This window comes from Rutidosis leptorrhynchoides, chromosome 4 (genome assembly GCF_046630445.1).
Source record: "Rutidosis leptorrhynchoides isolate AG116_Rl617_1_P2 chromosome 4, CSIRO_AGI_Rlap_v1, whole genome shotgun sequence".
NCBI classification, from domain to species: Eukaryota; Viridiplantae; Streptophyta; class Magnoliopsida; order Asterales; family Asteraceae; genus Rutidosis; species Rutidosis leptorrhynchoides.
Window position 1 is genome coordinate 121,179,990 of NC_092336.1, and position 22,993 is coordinate 121,202,982.

The window sequence follows — 22,993 nt, forward strand, 5'->3', positions numbered from 1 at the left end:
ACATATAGTAGTAATGCACAAGAGTAAGACAGATAGCATCAGTGGCGAATTCAGGATAAAAATCTAATGAGGTCCTAATTTTTTTTTTTTTCAAAACTAACTATATTTTAAGGATACTTTAATGGTTGTTTACCCTAAAAAAGTCATCAATTTTTAAAATATATGGGGTCCTATAGCTAAATTTAGTGGTGTCCTATACAATTTGATTACTACATCGTATACAAACTTTTAAAAATAGTGGGGTCATAGGACCCAACCTCCTATTAGCTAGAATCGCCCCCGGATAGCATGGTAGATATAATGCGCAGAAATGTGTAGAACCAAGTAGGGCATGCAAACAATCGAAAAACCCACACACACACCCACACCCACGCGCGCGCCCACACACACACACACACACACACACACACACACATATATATATATATATATATATATATATATATATATATATATATATATATATATATATATATATATATTTGTAAATATCTATATATACTCTCACACACACATGCACATAAGCATGTATAAATACCTATACCTACACATATAAACAAATAGAGACATTCATAGGTATATGTATCTAAGTACAAATACAGGCACACATATAAACACTTAGATACATGCGCTCAGGTACATACATACATATACATAAACAAACCTATACACGGGAAACAAACCTATACACGGGAACCTATATATAACCTAAATAAATACACATAGATACAGAGGCATATACACTTAAACATAAAAACAAAGGTATAAAAAACTATACGTAGATACATATACATACCAACAAAAAATCCGTAAACGACGGAGAAATATATGCAAGCAAAAACAGATACCATGTAGAGGGAAATATATATATATATATATATATATATATATATAAAGAAGCCATATAATATATAGTTATAATGTAAGTTGTGGTAAAATAAATATATAATACACTTTGGATGAAAAAAAAAAAAAAAAAAGGTTGTAGCACCTATATTTAAGTTCTAATAAGCCTAAAAAAAAAAAAAAAAGAAACTTACTCAATTATACTAACTCTACTCCTCCACAATCTCCTATCAAAGCCAATAAATTAACTGTGTAAGTTCAAATATAAACATGACATCCAAATATAAACATGCCGTTAGTTTGCCCTTAGAATGGGGTAAACGGGTTAGGCATATACTACAAAAGAGAATCTTTAGCATTCTCCATTTAAACTGCCAATAAATTAACTGTGTAAGTTCAAAAATCAAAGAGCATATTATCAGATTGTATCATACAGATAATTACTACTCCCTAATATTTAGTTTTAATAGTAAATCTATCTATCATCTATCATTAATGTAAAAAAAGTGCTATTATGTTGAAAAGAGTTCGGTTGTGCTTTTTTGAAGTCAAATAAGACGGCTAGACAAAACTTCATGTCAACATAAATATAAGCAACACAACAACACAAACAATGTACCAAAATAAGAAAATCATAATATTTGTCAAAACATTTTACAATCTCACATTCCCCTTATTGTAACCGAACTCGCAATAGATTTCTCGACCTAACAACTACTTGACTCCCCAAATCTATCATCAAAAATGTTACAAATGTTTCAAAGCATGTTTATCGGTATCAAGATTGTAAAATCAAAAGTAACCACAACATATTACCAATCTACCATTGATAATCCATTCGAAAGAATGTATATATCGCGTCTTCAACAACTTGTATGTTTCTCCTCCACACATAATGTTTTGGCTGCTTAACTTACCTGAAATTGGATAGAAGGAAATAATCTATATCTATATTCTATATGTATATTTATATTTCAATCATAAATATAGGGCACAAAATCTAATATCTAATATAAAAAAAAAAATTTGAAAATAAAAATATTTGACCAACTTTGACAGACTCAGCCAGACTCGGACCGACTTTTTAGTGTTGAATTCTTTTTAGGCATTTTTGGGCGAAACGTGACAGTATAGACCCCAAACCGATGAGTCGGCCAACTCAACCGACTTTTACAATAGTGACTAGCATTTTTAATTATTTGAGTAACATATATAACAGAAACTAGGGGATTATACTTGATCAACACAGACAAAGATATAGATTTGTGTTGTTCTATTCAAACTAATATCTAACATCTACTCCGTAATAATCATGTGTTTCATTGGGCAGAAATCAAACCTGGCGAAAAGGAAAACGTTAGGTTACAGCAACATCTCTGCAATCTGGACAGCATTAAGAGCAGCCCCTTTGCGTATTTGATCACCACAGACAAAAATATCCAATCTGTATTTAAACAATATATTATTAAATTAACTATTAACTAAAATAGTTAAATGACAGAGCATATATATACAATAAAATGTATAAACATTTGTTCAAGAGTTACAAACCCGTGGTTTCCATCTTGAGACTCGTCCTGACGAATCCTACCAACCGCCACGTCATCTTTGTTTGAAACTTCTAAAGGTGTAGGGAAGTGATTGTTAGCTCGGTCATCAATAACAATTACACCCGGAGCCTTCCTCAAAATCTCCCTTGCTTCATTCTGGGGATAAAAGACGAGAAAATATTAATCAATATTGTGCAAGTGAATTCAAAAAAATATATATAAAAAAGCGGTGTCAGATGAGTACCTCATCAAGAGGGCTTGCAAATTGTAAATTCACACTTTCGGCATGTGCACGCATCACAGGAACTCGTATACATGTCGCAGTCACTTTGACATCCTTGTCATTCTAAAATGAAATATAACATTTTGAACAAGGTTGTAAGTATCGCTAATCGGGGATTAATCAGTCCGAACCTTGGAGTTAATCAGGCGAATCAGGGATTAATCGGGGATTATTCGAACTGGACTTTATACATTTAAATAATAAATTTCAAAATTATATAAATATAGAAGATAACCACAAACATGAACAAAAATGAAATTTAACATAATTACCTAGAAACATAAACATAATCGTTCAAATGTTCAATACTCAAATTCTATATTAAACACATCTTAAATGTTGTACAACTTTGAAATTGGCCAATTTTGACTGACTAAATCCAACTTTGACCAATTAAATCCTATTTTGACCGGTTTAATTGACCAAATAAATAGATGAACTATAATCTAATTGGTCTACTTCAAAAAGGTTAATCGGGATTCTACAACGCCATTTTCAGCATAACAGCAACAACCTTATACTAATACTAATACTTATAATAACAATTTTAGGTATAATAAAACAATACTCAAAAGTCCACTAACCCAAATTTTCCTTGTCTCTTTAACCAGCTTCATTTCTTCCTCATTATATCCGTTTGGAAGAACTGGTGCATTATGTGAAAATAGATTAAAAGCATACTGCATTTGAAGCAAAAAACTAAATCAGTATTCGCAACTTAATGAAGCAGCAAAAATTAATTTAACACCAAGTCAAAAGGTTAACCTGCTGCTTAAAGATTTGACATGTCGGTCGTTTCCCTTCAAGCACCTTCATTTAGCGAGAATAACGTCAAATTAATTTTGTCAAAAAAAATTTAAACATGACAAGTATTTAATTAAATTAACTTAAATTATAATCAAAACCTCACGAGTCTGCAACTCAAGCTCTTCCATAGCTGCAGCGCCAGCACCACTAGCAGCCTGGTACGTACTAACCACCATTCTTAATACCTGAAATATTCATGTACCCAAAACAAAAACTCATTCATTTCAACCTCAAAATAATAAGGCGTATAACTTATGCAAGCAAGTTTTGATTTTTTTACCAATCAATGCAAGTATGACAATTTGTCACCAACTTATCAAACCATATTTCATTCCCCAACTAAACTATTATCACATTCAGACCTTATATTTTAGGCATACCAAACATTTTCATCTCCTAATCCAACCAAAAGATACACAAAAATGTAAACTTGATTATACATTTATTCAAAAAAAAAATTTAACTTGGTTGGTAATAATGCTATAAAAAGGTCAAACTTTTTACATTTTTTCATACCAAGTTTCATAATTTTAACTTGAACTGGTATCATTAAGTTAAAACATAATTGCATAAAATAATCATCTCCCTAAATTCTAAATCAAAAAATAATTCAGACAAAAAAAAAAAAGATTCTTACTTTTGCCCTTTTATGTAAAGGAGTAGCAGCCATCAAACAAATAATAGTCGAACAATTCGGATTTGCAATCAAGCCGCCTTTACCCGACCCGATTTTAATATGTTTCATTGCATCCGGGTTAACTTCAGGGATAACTAACGGCACATTTTCATCCATTCTAAAAGCAGAGCTATTATCCACTACAACTGATCCACACCTTACTGCAATAGGCCCAAATTCTTTACTAATTGAACCACCAGCACTAAACAACGCAATATCAACATCTTTAAAACTATTTTCATTTAATTCTTCAACTGTATATTCATTTCCTTCAAATGTATATTTCTTTCCTGCTGAACGTTTGCTTGCAAGCATTTTAATTGATCTGTACGGAAACGATCGGTCGGAGAGTACGGATAGGAATTCTTGACCGACGGCGCCGGTGACGCCGACGACGGCGAGTGATGGCGCGTCTTCCCGAAGTGACATGCGGACGGTGAAAGGTGAGGTGGTGGAGCGTGTAGGTTTGAGTCGGCGGAGGGGTATGGCGGTGGCGCCGTCGAGGAAGTTGCGGTGAGCGACGGCCGGAGATTGCATTTTGACCGGAATAGTTATTGAGCTGGAATGTTAGAAAAGTGGCGGCTAGAAAAGAATGGGCGTAGGGTTTATGGGTATGGAGTAAAAGTAGGTGAAATTACAATTTGAGTCCCGTTTTTTATTAAATTTAAAATTAAAATGTTTGGTACATGAATTTATCAAAAATAGGATGCTAAATTTAATACTGTAACTATCGCGAGAGGGGGGCAAGGGCCAAGGGATACACATAATTAAAGTCATCGATTTTTTTTTTTTAATAGCGTTACAAACAAGGACAATGGGTGTTACAAGTGAAAATTACAGGGACCAACTGAGAAAAAAACGAAGAGATCATAATAGTAGTAACTAGTTGTACGACCTTGCGTTGCGTCAGGTTTGTGATTTGTCGATAATTTGTGTTTTAAACATCCATCGTCGAGAGTATTTATAATACATGTATAGGTAGCTTAAACTCTTTTAGCTTAGGTACATATGATTTAGTAGTTGATATATATGTTGAAAATGAGGTACTATAGCGAGATGAAGGTTCTTGTGCTACTCCTTGAGTTCTTTGTCGGCTTTACATGTATACAACCAAAAAGACCAAAACTATTTGCTTTTTTCAAGATGTAACTACATATTTAACTGTTAGAAGGTTTTTTTTTTTTTTTTGAAAGGCAAAAAATCTTATAAATAAGCACGAAGAAAACATGGTACAAAAGGCTATGGCAATCCACATAAACTGGATCTAACCAAGCCAAACACGAGAGAAAAATACATGAGACTTAGGTTACAAAGAAAGCAACCACTACTAAACAATAGACAACTCGAAAATGATCACGACAAATTAAGATAAGTACAAGGATTTGTTAACCACGTGAGCCACTCTAGCATCGAACCTTTGAATCTAGCAGAGATCCAGTCGAAAGATTTCACTTGAATCTCACTTACAATCATTGGAGTGTTCCAACTTTTCCCATTACACGAAGAAAACTGTTAGAAGTTTTAAACTGCCAATTACATTTCTTTTTTTTTTTGGAAAGGCAAATTATATTCAAACAAAATATCCCGAGAGATTACAGAGCACAGCCCATTTAGGTCAACCACGAGCTCGGAACAAGATGTTACGAGCAAAATGTCACGACCTACACATTGTCTACACAAAAATTAAAGCGACTAGAGAAAAGCGCACAACTATTACAAAAAACTACGTGGATTATGAAGCCAACTATGCCAATCGATTGTTTTGTTTTTGCACCGTCTCGCGATCCATTCATGAGTCTTCACCTGAATCTCACATAGAGCCATAGGAGCGTTCCATGACTTTCCTTTAAAAACCTTCTGATTACTATTCCCCCAAATGAGATATCCACAAATCCAAGTAACCGCTTGCCATATTTTTAAACCTGGAGCTGTTGAGGTAAGACTCGGCTGTTCATCAAAAAGCTCGTCGATACTTAGATTCGAATGAAAAGATAAACCCCACCAATCAAAGACTTTAGACCACACCTCAAACGTGTATTTGCAAAAGAGAATAGAGTGATCCACCGATTCAATATCACCATCACAAAGTGGACACCTAACCGAGTGTAGGTCGATGCCACGTTCGTCAAGTTCAATTAAAACCGGAAGCCGTTTCTTTCTTGTACGCCACACAAAGATTTCTACTTTTTAGGAGCAAGATTATTCCTTAGTGTTTCCAAATATTTAAACCTGCAAAAAGAGTCTTTTCATCGATCATGGAGGTCAATTTGTTAGTAGTAAAACACCCGTTTGAACCTGGATGCCAACGCCAACTGTCACGTCTACCCGCGTCAAACTTAAGTCCCGAAATTAAATGTGTTAACTCGTCCAGGTCACAGGCAGCACGTCCCCTGGGTTGTCTGCACCAGTCCCAGGTGAAAGGACCCGTTCATATACATTATAAACGATTCACAATAGTTGATTACATTGCGAGGTATTTGACCTCTATATGATACATTTTACAAACATTGCATTCGTTTTTAAAAGACAAACTTTCTTTACATCGAAAATTGACAGGCATGCATACCATTTCATAATATCCACTATCCAACTATAAATTGATTTAATAATAATCTTTGATGAACTCAATGACTCGAATGCAACGTTCTTCGAAATATGCTATGAAAGACTCCAAGTAATATCTTTAAAATGAGCAGATGCACATCGGAAGATTTCTTTAACATCTGAGAATAAACATGCTTTAAAGTGTCAACCAAAAGGTTGGTGAGTTCATTAGTTTATCATAATTATTTATTTCCATCATTTTAATAGACCACAAGAATTTCATTTCCAGTTCTCATAAATATACGTCCCATGCATAGAGACAAAAATAATCATTCATATGGTGAACACCTGGTAACCGACATTAACTAGATACATATAAGAATATCCCCTATCATTCCGGGATCCTCCTTCGGACATGATATAAATTTCGAAGTACTAAAGCATCCGGTACTTTGGATGGGGTTTGTTAGGCCCAATAGATCTATCTTTAGGATTCGCGTCAATTAGGGTGTCTGTTCCCTAATTCTTAGATTACCAGACTTTAATAAAAAGGGGCATATTCGATTTCGATAATTCAACCATAGAATGTAGTTTCAATTACTTGTGTCTATTTCGTCAAACATTTATAAAAGCGCATGTATTCTCAGTCCCAAAAATATAAAGGGTAAAAAGGCAAATGAAACTCATCATACTGTATTTCGTAGTAAAAATACATATAACTTCATTGAACAAGTGCAAGGTTGGCCTCGGATTCACGAACCTAAATTAATTATATATAATTATGTGTTGGTCAATATTTGTCTAACAAATTAGGTCAAGTCATAGTGTACCACAATCCTAATGCTCGAGACTAATATGCAAAAGTCAACAAAAGTAAATTTGACTCAAAATAATTTCCAAAAATCTATACATAATTAATATATAGTTTAAATATCGTCGTTTTATATTTTTAAATATTTTTAAAAGATTTATTAGAGTAAATAATATAATTTATTTATTAATAAATAAAATTTTATATTAAATTTATATAATATAATATACTTTTATATATATTAAGTAATAAAATTTATAGGGTTCATTTAATATCATAAAGATAATATGATAGGTATTATTAAAGTAAGTTATTACACGTAGTAAAATATGTTTGTATCACATATTTATTTGATAAAATAATATCTATAATGATAGTAAGTAAAAGTTGTATTATTTTGTAATAATAATTATAATATTTTAATTTCATCATGATACTCTTACTCATTATTTCCTAATCGTTTCGTTTAATAGCTTTTAATCGTCTTTTATATCGTGTTCATAATAATGATAATAATAGTAATCAAAATAATTAGGTGTTACAAATATTTATTTTAATTACACTAATATTAATAATGATAGTTACTATAACATTATTAACGATAATACTAATAATTATCTTAATGGTAATATAGTAATAATAATAATAACAATAACAATAACCATTTTTAAATAATGATATATACATTAATAATGATAATAATAATACTAATAATAATAATAATAATAATAATAATAATTGGATAATAATAATACTAATTATAACTTTAACGATAATAACGATAGTAATAATAAAAAAAATAACAATTTTTAATGATAAATCCCTTTTATTGATAAAGATAATAATAATGATAATAATAAGATAAAACTAGAACGACGATAAAAACGACGATAATAATAATCATTTTTAATAAAAATATCGAAAATTCAATTGATTATAACTTCTAATCTGTTCATCGAAACCATTCGATATCTAAAGGAAAAGTCCTTAATTTTTTGCTAGCTTTCCAAGGACATGCATATCTTATACATTATCTCAACCGCAAGTGTAACTAATTCAATATTCAACCTAACCTGTCTAAGGGCAATATCAAAAGTACAAGCATGCATAATCCTAAATACTCGAGCACTAGTCAGGGATACACTATTAGTATGTAAAAGTTAAATTATGAGTACTCACGTATCAATATTGAGATTCAATATTGCAGGAAAGGTACGTAGACGCAACGGAAATGATAAACACTATATTGACCTCACGAGCATACCCATGAACCATACTCAATCACCTCCATAGCTATAACCCATAATTTCCTTAATCCTATCCTACTCGAAAAACAATTTCGAAATCACTCAGACAGCACTCCGTCGTAATATTTTATGTATACTAATAATATCTTGAAATAATACGGAGTAAATATATATATGTAAATCGATTGAGAGAGTTTAGAGAAAAATATTTTCAAGTTTCTATGAAATAATGAAACCTATTGAATTCTATTTATAATAGATTTTTGAATTATTAAAGTGAATTATTAAAGTATGAATTATTAAAGTGAATTATTAAAGTATGAATTATTAAAGTGAATTATTAAAGTATGAATTATTAAAGTGAATTATTAAAGTATGAATTATTAAAGTGAATTATTAAAGTATGAATTATTAAAGTGAATTATTAAAGTTAAAGTAAAGTAAAAATAAAGTAAAGGTAAAGTTTAAGTATAGTAAAAGTATAAAACTATGTACGTATAATACGCGTATAAATATATATAATATTAATTTAAATCGTTATATATATTTAATAAAATAAAATATAAATATCGTTATCTTTATCATACTAGTTAAGTAATGAGTTGTCAAAAGTGGTTCTAGATATTTATAAAAGTTATATACGTTTTAATAATAAAGTTCTTTTTAAACTGAAAACGTTTTTGTACGTTTGAAACTAAATAGATCAATCGAGCCTTTATGAGATTCAATCTTCCACTATCCTTTGTCTAGTTCTCAATGATTGACAATTTGTTCTTATTTATAAATCACTTTACCATTTTCCAAATATTGTTAAAATGGAAAGATTTCTCAAATCAACGTGGGCCTTTCAACAGAGACTTGTAATCATAATTCAATATATCTGATAATTCAATCATTTGATCTTATCTTCTAATTCCATTGATAAACATTTTGAAACAGATACAATCATATAAAGTATTTAATCTAATATTTTGTTTACGTTTCAAGTTATAATATATATACACATATACATATATAATCATATTCGTTTAATGGTTCGTGAATCGTTGGAACTTGGTCGAGGTTGAATGAATGTATAAACATAGTTTAAAATTCTTGCAATTTAACTTAACAAATATTGTTTATCGTGTCGGAAACATATAAAGATTAAAGTTTAAATTTGGTTGAAAATTTCTGGGTTGTCACAGTACCTACCCGTTAAAGAAATTTTGTCTCGAAATTTGAGTGGAAAGGTCGTGAATGATAATAAGTATGTTTTCATGATGCATACGGGCTGAAAATTAGAGTTTTATCATCAGCGAATAATTTGGATAACCAATCCATTTATATGAAGAGTACGAATGAAGCTAACATAGAAGAGTGAAATGAGTAAGCGTAGATTCATCTTATCATTTGACGTAGATATGATTGATTCCCAGATTTCAAGGGATTTGAAGAAAATCTTCTTAATAAGATTTGACTCTCCGGTAATCAAGGGAATTAGGATCTGCTTTAAATGCGATCGTCTATTTTAATTGTTCTATCGGAGATTTTCTTATAAATTCACCTCTTTCGTTTCCTTACAACTCACACCTTCTGTTGATGCATTTTATGCAAGTCCCTAGACATCTACCCACGTTCATTGCAGGTACAACAATTTACAGGCCACCATGATTGCTCATTATTATCCTATCCGTGTTTGTATGTGGTTACAGGAACTGCAGGAACGAGATTTAGATGTTTGACTATGTTAGACTTAGTTAGACGTACGAGTGAAGCCTCACTAGTACAGCTGACAGGCTCATACGCACGGTTGATGCTGAGCTAAGTCACAATTACAACCTAAATGAGAAGACACAAGTGAGTGATCACCCGTACGGCTGATGAAGCCAACTCGTACGTGTGATGAATGAATCGTATGGGTGAGTCAACAGCAGGGGTATATAAAGTCTTATGTTCTTCATTTTAGGTTAAGCCTCTCATTTGTTACACACACTCAGATCTAGTGAGCTCCTCCGATTCTCTCTCAGTCCAAATCACCCAGGTGGTGAATAATAGCTCTAGGTGTTGATCTAATCACACTTGATTTAGTTGTGGTTTGACTAAATTAATCAAAAAAAAAACTTAACCTATTCACTAGAGGGTTTGATTCACTTATTCCGCCATTGTGTGAGTTAAATCTGTTGATTTCTAAGTTCCTAGTCATGTTTCATCACCTTCTATTCTTTCCCCCTCAACTCATATTTTAAAGTATTCATCAATATGCTCCATCCAGTTCTGATTCTCGATATACTTCTAACTTTCATATCGGTCATTCTTCTTTTTCATCTACCGCCGGAAGAATCTATTTACTTCTACTATACTCTTGGGTTTATAGTGTTTCTAGTTCTCCCGTGTCTTTATATTGCTATATGCATCGATATATATGGTTTATAATTTCTGGTTTGTCGTTGGGATTTATATGTTCCCTTATATTTCAAAGTCTCTGCTTCTGTCTTCTATAATCATTATCATTCACAGTTAATGCTCTCTTTTATTTGCTGCAATTTATACCCTAATTTCTATTTCGAAGTTTTGTCCTTTCGTTTCTTCTTCTTGCGATTAAGCACCGCTTGTAATGGTCCAGAATTCACATATATGAATTTCGGAATGAACATTGTTAATGTTCTAGGAAGGAAATTGTGATGGCACGATCTTGACTTGTCAAATTACTAGAATACCTTGGAAAAGGCCGAATCATCAAGAAATATTTTCTTGATATTTTAGAGGTTAAATAGAATACAAGAGTCATATAACATGGCACATGATGATGTTATGATCTGTGAATCATTACGTTCCATTTAGAAACTCAGCATGACTTACTGTAATATAATCACATTGATCAAGTGTCATTATATTATACTAATTCATGCTTCAGTTCCCAACATTACTTCAAAATATTCATATTTTAAACTTGAATGTTTCAGAATTTAGAAACTAAAATAGTTTCTTTTATGATGTAATACAGATAGCGCGAAGAGGTAAATGATTTCAAATAAGAAAAATTAAGAAAATATCTTCAGAAATATGGAGGATATTTATAATGAAAGATATGATGATATTTTAGAATTTCTAATATCAGAGGATGATGAAGAATATTGTCCGCAGGGGTTTAGAGTCAGGAGCAAGGTATTCGTTAATGACTTTAGCAGGTACTGAATCATTTGGATCCTTTGAAGTCAGGTTCAGTCTTTGTAATTTGTCCACAGCCTCCTTCCTACTTTGCTCAATCCGTTTTCCAGTTCCAAAACTTCTCTTTTTCTGCGCTTTGCCAGCACACTTCATCATTATCATCCAGCTTTTACCGTTTAAAGTCGTTTATAGTTTTTGCTGCTTCATCAGCATTTTTTTTTCTTCCATATTCGGAGAACCAATTCGTAGTTCGGAGTGTTTTTCAGAAACTTCACATTCAAATTTAGTCCAAAAGATAAACGTTATATATAAATATAACTGTTGGCGTAGACATCCTGCAAGATTTCAAAATACTGATTGCTAATTCCCAATGATTCGTATGGCAATTCTCATTACAAGATGCGAATGAGTAAATGATGGGGTTTCAATGAATAATTATAATGACTTTTTGGAGAGGCTAAAGTCAAAGGGTAATGAAGTTGTTGGTACATCTGCTAATAATGTGGTGGAATGTAAAAGGTTCCCCGGTAACGATGGTGTATATCTCAAGGTTATAATAAGGTTAGTCTGACTGAAAAGTTGAAGTTGACTTGCTGGAGCTGTGACAAAACTGGCTACTTTGAATAGGAGTCGCAAAGTTATTTTTGCTAATAAATGCCAAAGAATCTGATGCGGATACGTTGTTTAAACTTTTACTTTAGTTTCAAGAGTTTTTCGGGTACATAACTGTAGGTAACATGTGGTTGGATCATCGTCTCTATTGCTCATAATTCGAAGTGTCTTCAGAAATTTTCGAAGGGTTTGAACACAGATTGTAATCGTTAACATACATTTGATGTTCTAACACAGTTTTGAAGTCAAAATATAGCTTGTGAAAGATGTAAGGATCTAAGAGTGATGATTTTGGTCATATCTCAAGTTGAATTTTGAGATTTCAAAATCAGAATATGTAATTAAATTTTGAATGCGTATGGTTGTTTTGATTTCTATAAAAGAATGTATATTGTTGTGAAAGTAGGGAGTATAATGGATGATTTGCTGAATCAGATTCGAAGAATGTAACATATTAATTGTGAATTTATATATCTCTCGGGTATTACCTACCCGTTAAAAAAAATTTCACAATTAATATTTTGTACAAAAGAATTTTATTACAGTCTTTATGAAAATATATATGTATATTTTCTTCAGATGTAACATAGATTTAATGAGTTAATGTTAAATTAAACTCATTTGATTTACGGTTGAAACTAGAATTGAATAATCCCTAAAGGCTTTAAAAAGTACATAACTTTTACGCAGTATTTCTTTAATGACATTGAAATTATGAATCAATACTTCGTTATTTGTTGATGTATGATGTTCGGTTCGTGGAATTCTTGTGAATTTCGCAAAGTACGAATGATGTTATCTGAAAAGTTTCGGGTACATCGATGATGAAGTGTAAAATCAAATATATACTTGATTTATTATGAATTGGAATTTGTTTAATTGCGACAGAGATTGTAGTTAACGCTGGTTAAGTTGCGGTCGAAGGACGTACATTATTGCATATTTGTAATATGAATTAACCGAGTAGTTAAGATTCACACACAATAGCTTAGCACGGAAAAATTTATTTCAAAATATATATATATATATATATATATATATATATATATATATATATATATATATATATATATATATATATATATATATATATGTACATGTACATATAATTTCTTCAGAGGGAATGAGTTAATTCTTCATAACTCGTTGATACAATATACACGTTATTGATTCGTAATGATGTCCACAGTGATTCTTGAACTGACGGAGTTTGTGATGTTATCGGTGTTGTTGATTCGGATGTTGACTGTACTGACGATGCTGGTAACGCTAACGGTACTGTTGATGCTGTTGGTAAAGCAAGTTTAGCTTGTTAATCACACACCATTTTTGTCAGGGTTTCTACTCTTCCTTATATCATTTTGGTTCGCTTAACTGATTTATGGTTAGGGCTAGATTAGATAATCTCTAAGACTTTAGAGATTACATAATCGCCGCGGAATGTTTCTCCAATGAAGTTATGAATTAATAATTCGTCAGTTATTGTTGTTGGTACTCCTTGGTATCTATGGTGCGTATGACGTTGATGCTCGTGGGACAGATTGTAAAGTTGAGGTTTACGACGCGGTTGTGGTTGGAGGTGGTAATGGTACTGTTGGCGTTGATGATGGTGGTACTGGTTATGCTGCTGCTGCTGCTGCTGGTGTTTGTAATCTCTGCACCATATTCTCCAAAGCCACTACCCGAGCGCGAAGCTCGTTGACTTCTTCTATTACACCGGGGTGATTGTCGGTTCGGACGAGCGGATAAATAAAATCTAAAATATGATGTAATATATAATCGTGACGAGATACTCTGGAAATGAGCGAGAAAATGGTGTTTCGGACAGGTTCGCCGGTAAGTGCTTCAGGTTTTTCGTCAAGAGGGTAATGTGGTGGATGGAAGGGATCACCTTCTTCTTGTCTCCAATGATTGAGGAGGCTACGAACCCATCCCCAATTCATCCAGAATAGGTGATGACTGATTGGTTGATCTATTCCGGTCACACTGCTTTCAGAGCTTGAATGGGATTCCATTTCGGAATCTGAGTGACTTGAACTGATGACGAATTCCATTTCGTACGATTGGATAAAGGATTTTTTTTTCGATATGAAATGATTTTGGCTAACGGATGGTATTCTAATTACATAGAATATGTATATATATAGATCAAAAGATTTCGTAGATTACGGAGGACTTTGCGGGATATGTCAGGCAAAGTTTAAAGTAACAGATACGATAAGATATGATTTAGCAGATATGCTAAGATATGAATTTTTGTCTATACACTATTCATGCAATCAATGCAGCAAGACGTGTCTTAGACTAAAAATGATAAGCAGGTAATTTCCTGAGGATGATAAGTAGTTAATTTTTGACACAAAATGATAAGCAAAACTTTTGACATGCAGACACGGTCGAAGTCCAGACACACTAATGCATCCTATCGACTTATCAGTTAGACACACTAATGCAGATCTGGTTCGCTAAGACCACCGCTCTGATACCAACTGAAAGGACCCGTTCATATACATTATAAACGATTCATAATAGTTGATTACATTGCGAGGTATTTGACCTCTATATGATACATTTTACAAACATTGCATTCGTTTTTAAAAGACAAACTTTCTTTACATCGAAAATTGACAGGCATGCATACCATTTCATAATATCCACTATCCAACTATAAATTGATTTAATAATAATCTTTGATGAACTCAATGACTCGAATGCAACGTTCTTCGAAATATGCTATGAAAGACTCCAAGTAATATCTTTAAAATGAGCAGATGCACAGCGGAAGATTTCTTTAACACCTGAGAATAAACATGCTTTAAAGTGTCAACCAAAAGGTTGGTGAGTTCATTAGTTTATCATAATTATTTATTTCCATCATTTTAATAGACCACAAGAATTTCATTTCCAGTTCTCATAAATATACGTCCCATGCATAGAGACAAAAATAATCATTCATATGGTGAACACCTGGTAACCGACATTAACTAGATACATATAAGAATATCCCCTATCATTCCGGGATCCTCCTTCGGACATGATATAAATTTCGAAGTACTAAAGCATCCGGTACTTTGGATGGGGTTTGTTAGGCCCAATAGATCTATCTTTAGGATTCGCGTCAATTAGGGTGTATGTTCCCTAATTCTTAGATTACCAGACTTTAATAAAAAGGGGCATATTCGATTTCGATAATTCAACCATAGAATGTAGTTTCAATTACTTGTGTCTATTTCGTCAAACATTTATAAAAGCGCATGTATTCTCAGTCCCAAAAATATAAAGGGTAAAAAGGCAAATGAAACTCACCATACTGTATTTCGTAGTAAAAATACATATAACGTCATTGAACAAGTGCAAGGTTGGCCTCGGATTCACGAACCTAAATTAATTATATATAATTATGTGTTGGTCAATATTTGTCTAACAAATTAGGTCAAGTCATAGTGTACCACAATCCTAATGCTCGAGACTAATATGCAAAAGTCAACAAAAGTAAATTTGACTCAAAATAATTTCCAAAAATCTATACATGATTAATATATAGTTTAAATATCGTCGTTTTATATTTTTAAAAGATTTATTAGAGTAAATAATATAATTTATTTATTAATAAATAAAATTTTATATTAAATTTATATAATATAATATACTTTTATATATATTAAGTAATAAAATTTATAGGGTTCATTTAATATCATAAAGATAATATGATAGGTATTATTAAAGTAAGTTATTACACGTAGTAAAATATGTTTGTATCACATATTTATTTGATAAAATAATATCTATAATGATAGTAAGTAAAAGTTGTATTATTTTTTAATAATAATTATAATATTTTAATTTCATCATGATACTCTTACTCATTATTTCCTAATCGTTTCGTTTAATAGCTTTTAATCGTCTTTTATATCGTGTTCATAATAATGATAATAATAGTAATCAAAATAATTAGGTGTTACAAATATTTATTTTAATTACACTAATATTAATAATGATAGTTACTATAACATTATTAACGATAATACTAATAATTATCTTAATGGTAATATAGTAATAATAATAATAACAATAACAATAACCATTTTTAAATAATGATATATACATTAATAATGATAATAATAATACTAATAATAATAATAATAATAATAATTGGATAATAATAATACTAATTATAACTTTAACGATAGTAATAATAAAAAAAATAACAATTTTTAATGATAAATCCCTTTTATTGATAAAGATAATAATAATGATAATAATAAGATAAAACTAGAACGACGATAAAAACGACGATAATAATAATCATTTTTAATAAAAATATCGAAAATTCAATTGATTATAACTTCTAATCCATTCATCGAAACCATTCGATATCTAAAGGAAAAGTCCTTAATTTTTCGCTAGCTTTCCAAGGACATGCATATCTTATACCTTATCTCAACCGCAAGTGTAACTAATTCAATATTCAACCTAACCTGTCTAAGGGCAATATCAAAAGTACAAGCATGCATAATCCTAAATACTCGAGCACTAGTCAGGGATACACTATTAGTATGTAAAAGTTAAATTATGAGTACTCACGTATCAATATTGAGATTCAATATTGCAGGAAAGGTACGTAGATGCAACGGAAATGATAAACACTATATTGACCTCACGAGCATACCCATGAACCATACTCACTCACCTCCATAGCTATAACCCATAATTTCCTTAATCCTATCCTACTCGAAAAATAATTTTGAAATCACTCAGACAGCACTCCGTCGTAATATTTTATGTATACTAATAATATCTTGAAATAATACGGAGTAAATATATATATGTAAATCGATTGAGAGAGTTTAGAGAAAAATATTTTCAAGTTTCTATGAAATAATGAAACCTATTGAATTCTATTTATAATAGATTTTTGAATTATTAAAGTGAATTATTAAAGTATGAATTATTAAAGTGAATTATTAAAGTATGAATTATTAAAGTGAATTATTAAAGTATGAATTATTAAAGTGAATTATTAAAGTTAAAGTAAAGTAAAAATAAAGTAAAGGTAAAGTTTAAGTATAGTAAAAGTATAAAACTATGTACGTATAATACGCGTATAAATATATATAATATTAATTTAAATCGTTATATATATTTAATAAAATAAAATATAAATATCGTTATCTTTATCATACTAGTTAAGTAATGAGTTGTCAAAAGTGGTTCTAGATATTTATAAAAGTTATATACGTTTTAATAATAAAGTTCTTTTTAAACTGAAAACGTTTTTGTACGTTTGAAACTAAATAGATCAATCGAGTCTTTATGAGATTCAATCTTCCACTATCCTTTGTCTAGTTCTCAATGATTGACAATTTGTTCTTATTTATAAATCACTTTACCATTTTTCGAATATTGTTAAAATGGAAAGATTTCTCAAATCAACGTGGGCCTTTCAACAGAGACTTGTAATCATAATTCAATATATCTGATAATTCAATCATTTGATCTTATCTTCTAATTCCATTGATAAACATTTTGAAACAGATACAATCATATAAAGTATTTAATCTAATATTTTGTTTACGTTTCAAGTTATAATATATATACACATATACATATATAATCATATTCGTTTAATGGTTCGTGAATCGTTGGAACTTGGTCGAGGTTGAATGAATGTATGAACATAGTTTAAAATTCTTGCAATTTAACTTAACAAATATTGCTTATCGTGTCGGAAACATATAAAGATTAAAGTTTAAATTTGGTTGGAAATTTCCGGGTTGTCACACTAGGACCCGAAGCACTTGTTCTCTACGCAAAACAGCCGATCCCGAACAGTACATTGTTGGTTGTTGTCGATTCGCCAAAGTCTGTTGAATTTTTCTTTTAAGCATACATCTCCAAGCCATACGTCATTCCAGAAAGATACACTCGAACCATCACCAATGTCTTTTATAAAAGAGCGACTGAAATTGATGCCCAACTCGTCAAGGAAGAAACCCGTTTTGATTATCGAAGCCCAACAAGAAGAACCCACATTAGTTGAAAAACCCCCAGGGCCAAGCCCACCCGATGGCCCATATATGCTTGAGATAATTTTGGCCCACAAAGCGGAGGTTTCGGTTTTAAACCTCCACCACCACTTGCTAACCAAAGATAAATTTTTATTTTTTAAAGAACCCAAATTTAACCCGCCCAAATCGAAAGGTAAAATAACATCCTCCCATTTGACCCAAGCTATTTTTGACTCATTTCCCGACCCGGCCCAAAAGAAAGTACGTCTTACACACTCAAGTTTCTTTAGAACACTCGGCGGCGCACGGAAGAGTGAGAAATAATACAATGGGAGACTATTTAGCATCGATTTCACAAGAGTCACACGTTCACCACAAGACACCCATCGTGCTTTCCAATCCGACAACCGTTTCTCTAATTTTTTAATAACCGGTTCCCAACTATCAAATTTATTCATTTTAGCCCCAACCGGGAGCCCAAGATAAATGAAAGGAATCGACCCAATGTTGCACCCGTATTTTGTAGCCAAAACTTTCACCTCATTATTATCCACCCCCACACCAATCAAATTACTTTTATTATAATTTACTTTAAGCTCGGATGTAAGTTCAAAACATTTAAGAATCTTCATGAGGTTCCGGATATTATTTTCACTCCAATTACCGAAAAAAATTGTATCATCGGCGTATTGCAAGTGAGATAAAACTTCCGTATCCTTACCAATTACAAGATCATCAAAAAGATTTCGTGAAACCGCTGATTTAGTAAGAACATTCAATCCTTCCGCCGCTAAAATAAAGAGAAAAAGAGATAACGGATCACCTTGTCTTACACCTCTACCAAGGTTAAACTCGCAAGTCGGGGATCCATTAACTAGAATGGATATAGATGCCGATTTAAGTGATGACATGATCCACTTCGGCCACTTCGAACCAAATCCCATGAGAGTCATCATTTCTTCAAGAAAACCCCAACTTAGGCTATTAAACGCTTTCTCAAAATCAACTTTGAAAATTAAACCTTTCACCCGTTTCTCTTTTATATAACTCAGAGCTTCATTTGCAATCAATGCACCATCGAGAATGTTCCTCCCTTTTATAAACGCACTTTGTTCACAACTTACAAGCTTAAGAACAACTTTCTTGAGTCTATTAGATAGAAGTTTAGCAATAATTTTGTAGTAGCTTTCGATCAAACTAATAGGGCACTATTCATTCAACGACACCGGGTCCGATTTTTTCAAGACAAGAGTAATAAACGAGGCATTGCATCCCTTACTAAATTCCCCACTATCCCAAAAAGAGTTTATGGCCGTACTCAGGTCGACCTTAATGACGTCCCAAAACAATTTGTAGAATTTTAAATTAAAACCATTCGGACCCGGCGCTTTGGAGCTACCGCACTGTAACATCCCAACTCGTTAACCAACCAAAAAAGCGGAAATAAAAAAAATTAAACTGAGCTGAAGGGTGCGCGGCGCGCAACCCCTTATGTGCGCGGCGCGCACATAGGCCTGGACAGATTCTGATCAAAATTTCGTTTCACGCGAAAAGATCTACCACTTCCTGACACTTTTAGATTAAACGGTTTTCACAACATCTTATAATAGTTAAAAATATCACGTTTCGATAATAAAAAGAGTTTTACGACACCGGGCCCACACGTGCCCAAATTACCCTTTAAGTACAAAGTACAAGTTTTGACCACATGACTTTTAATACAAAATAAAGACCGAGCATGGTGATTGGGGATACGCTACCCAATCCTAATCAAATCCAAAAGCAAGATCTTCTAAGCAACTACGCAAGTCCACTAGTCTCACGCTTACCCGAGCCACCGTATCCATGCAAATCTATAAAAATGTAAACAACGAGAGGGTAAGCTAACGCTTAGTGAGTGAGAATATACTACATACATATATACGCATAAAATGGACACGCCACACAAATAATCAAATACCGCATACCGGAGCATCTGTGAAGACCCGTCCTAATCCATCCGGACGAAGTCTATCGATTATAAACGATTCACAATAGTTGATTACATCGCGAGGTACTTGACCTATATATGATACATTTTACAAACATTGCATTCGTTTTTGAAAAGACAATATTTCATTACATCGAAAGTTGACGGCATGCATACCATTTCATAATATATCTAACTATAATTGACTTAATATTAATCTTGATGAACTCAACGACTCGAATGCAACGTCTTTTGAAATATGTCATGAATGACTCTAAGTAATATCCCTAAAATGAGCAAATGCACAGCGGAAGATTTCTTTCGTACCTGAGAATAAACATGCTTTAAAGTGTCAACCAAAAGGTTGGTGAGTTCATTAGTTTAACATAAATAATCATTTCATAATTTTAATAGACCACAAGATTTCATATTTCCATTTCTCATAAACATACGTCCCATGCATAGAGACAAAAATATCATTCATATGGATTGAACACCTGGTAACCGACATTCACAATATGCATATAAGAATATCCCCATCATTCCGGGATCCTCCTTCGGACATGATATAAATTTCGAAGTACTAAAGCATCCGGTACTTTGGATGGGGCTTGTTGGGCCCGATAGATCTATCTTTAGGATTCGCGTCAATTTGGAGATCGGTTTCCAAATTCTTAGATTACCAGACTTAATAAAAAGAGGCATATTCGATTAATAATCCAACCATAGAATGTAATTTTAAGTACTTGTGTCTATTTCGTAAAACATTTATAAAAGCAGCGCATGTATTTTCAGTCCCAAAAATATATTTTACAAAAGCATTTAAAAAGAGAGCAAATGAAACTCACTTAATGTATTTTGTAGTAAAAATACATATGACGACATTTAACAAGTGTAGGGTTGGCCTCGGATTCACGAACCTATATCATTTATATGTTTATTAACACATATAATGGTAATCAAACAAATTTAGGTATTATTATTATTAATTGTTATTTTAGTAAATAATATAATTTTTATTAATTGTTACAAACATATTAATATAGTTATGTTTTATGTAAATAATATATTTTTTATTTAGAAAATATTTATTTGATATATTAATACTATTAATAATAATGATAAAAATAATAATATTAGTGTTAAAAATAATAAAAGTGATAATAAAAATAATAAAAATAATGATAATTCTAATAGTAAAAATAATAATAATGATAGTTCTAATGATAAATATGGTAATTTTTATAAAAGAAATAGTTTCAACAATAATACTACTTACGTTAAAAATGATAATAATAATAATAATAATAATAATAATAATAATAATAATAATAATAATAATAATAATAATAATATAATAATAATAATAATAATAATAATAATAATAATTTTAATGATAATAATAATACTAATAATGATAATTATATTTACATTAATATTAACAATAATTATAATGTTAATACAAATAAATAAATTATACCATTCAAAAAGATGTGAGCTTAAAATGAGTCCATAAATCTTGAAGTCCACTAGCAAAACTCTAGTAACCCAATAAGAATAACAATTTATTGGGCTTTACCAAGTATACGAGTCCATTAAAAAAATAGCCTGCCATTCATCCTTATATCATTCAGTTTCTTTTTTTATACCAGTCGACTCATTAGGTTACACGATCCCAATTTCTTTCCCGAGTTTATCTTCCAAAATCAAGTCACGAGATCAAATGGAGTGGCTTCCTAAACTCGCGATTAAGAAGTTTTGTGAAGGAATCAAGGCTAACAATAATAACAACTACTCCAATTTTGTTTAAGAACAATGGCGATGATGATGATGAACATGAAAGTCAGAAAATGAAATCTAATTCAGTTCAGGTACGGATTCTTTTATGAAAATCATTTAGAATCTCCCATAGCATGCTTAATTAATCGTTTGTTCCAGAAACACCTTATAATTCATGGATTGTAAGGTTGACCGAAAAGCTTTATATGTTGACCTGAAATCTGGGATTTAGAAGTGTAAATTAATTAAGGTTAATACCTCATGAGACACAAATAGGCATCCATGAATCGAAATAAGTCATTAATTTAATTTAGTATTAAATCGTTTAGCTTTTTGGGGTTTGAATTCGAATAGCAGCAGGTGCACTAGCAGTTGCAGTGGCTGCAGTAGTTGTTGATGATGGTTTAGGTGGTGGTTTATAGCGACAACAGAAGCAGAAATATAAAGCTGCAGTAGCAGTTTTTGTTCCTGGTTTTCACAATGAACGCAGAAGTAGAAGCAATATTAGAACAGTAGCAGAGGAGATGATCAACAATAACATTGGTTTGATTTGTTTGAAGGTAATGGTATTTGGTTTGAGGATTTATTGTGTAAATTTGTTGTAAGGCTTCGATTTACATCAGGAACATAATAATCACTTGTGATTTTTATGATGGTTTCTTGATAACTGGTTCAGCAAATATGAATAATTTAATTGTAGTAAAAGTGGAC

General features: G+C 31.6%; 1 protein-coding gene across 1 annotated transcript; it reads right to left on the reverse strand.

The window, feature by feature from the left end:
• Window positions 1-1,462: 1,462 nt before the first annotated feature.
• On the reverse strand, window positions 1,463-4,813 carry LOC139840088 (uncharacterized). Its single transcript, XM_071830308.1, has 8 exons — window positions 4,124-4,813; window positions 3,585-3,671; window positions 3,445-3,489; window positions 3,264-3,359; window positions 2,641-2,742; window positions 2,398-2,552; window positions 2,186-2,290; window positions 1,463-1,763 (listed from the first exon to the last, which is right to left on the reverse strand). The coding sequence occupies exons 1-7, from the start codon at window positions 4,697-4,699 to the stop codon at window positions 2,209-2,211; spliced, it is 1,143 nt and encodes a 380-aa protein (XP_071686409.1). The 5' UTR covers window positions 4,700-4,813; the 3' UTR covers window positions 1,463-1,763; window positions 2,186-2,208.
• Window positions 4,814-22,993: the final 18,180 nt, after the last annotated feature.

Coding starts and splice junctions, on each gene's coding strand:
- LOC139840088 (XM_071830308.1), bottom strand. CDS start 4,699: ATGCAATCTCCGGCCGTCGCTCACCGCAACTTCCTCGACGGCGCCACC. Junction 2,743..3,263: donor AAGAGACAAGGAAAATTTGG/GTTAGTGGACTT, acceptor ATTTCATTTTAG/AATGACAAGGATGTCAAAGT. Junction 2,291..2,397: donor TCTCAAGATGGAAACCACGG/GTTTGTAACTCT, acceptor GTTTAAATACAG/ATTGGATATTTTTGTCTGTG.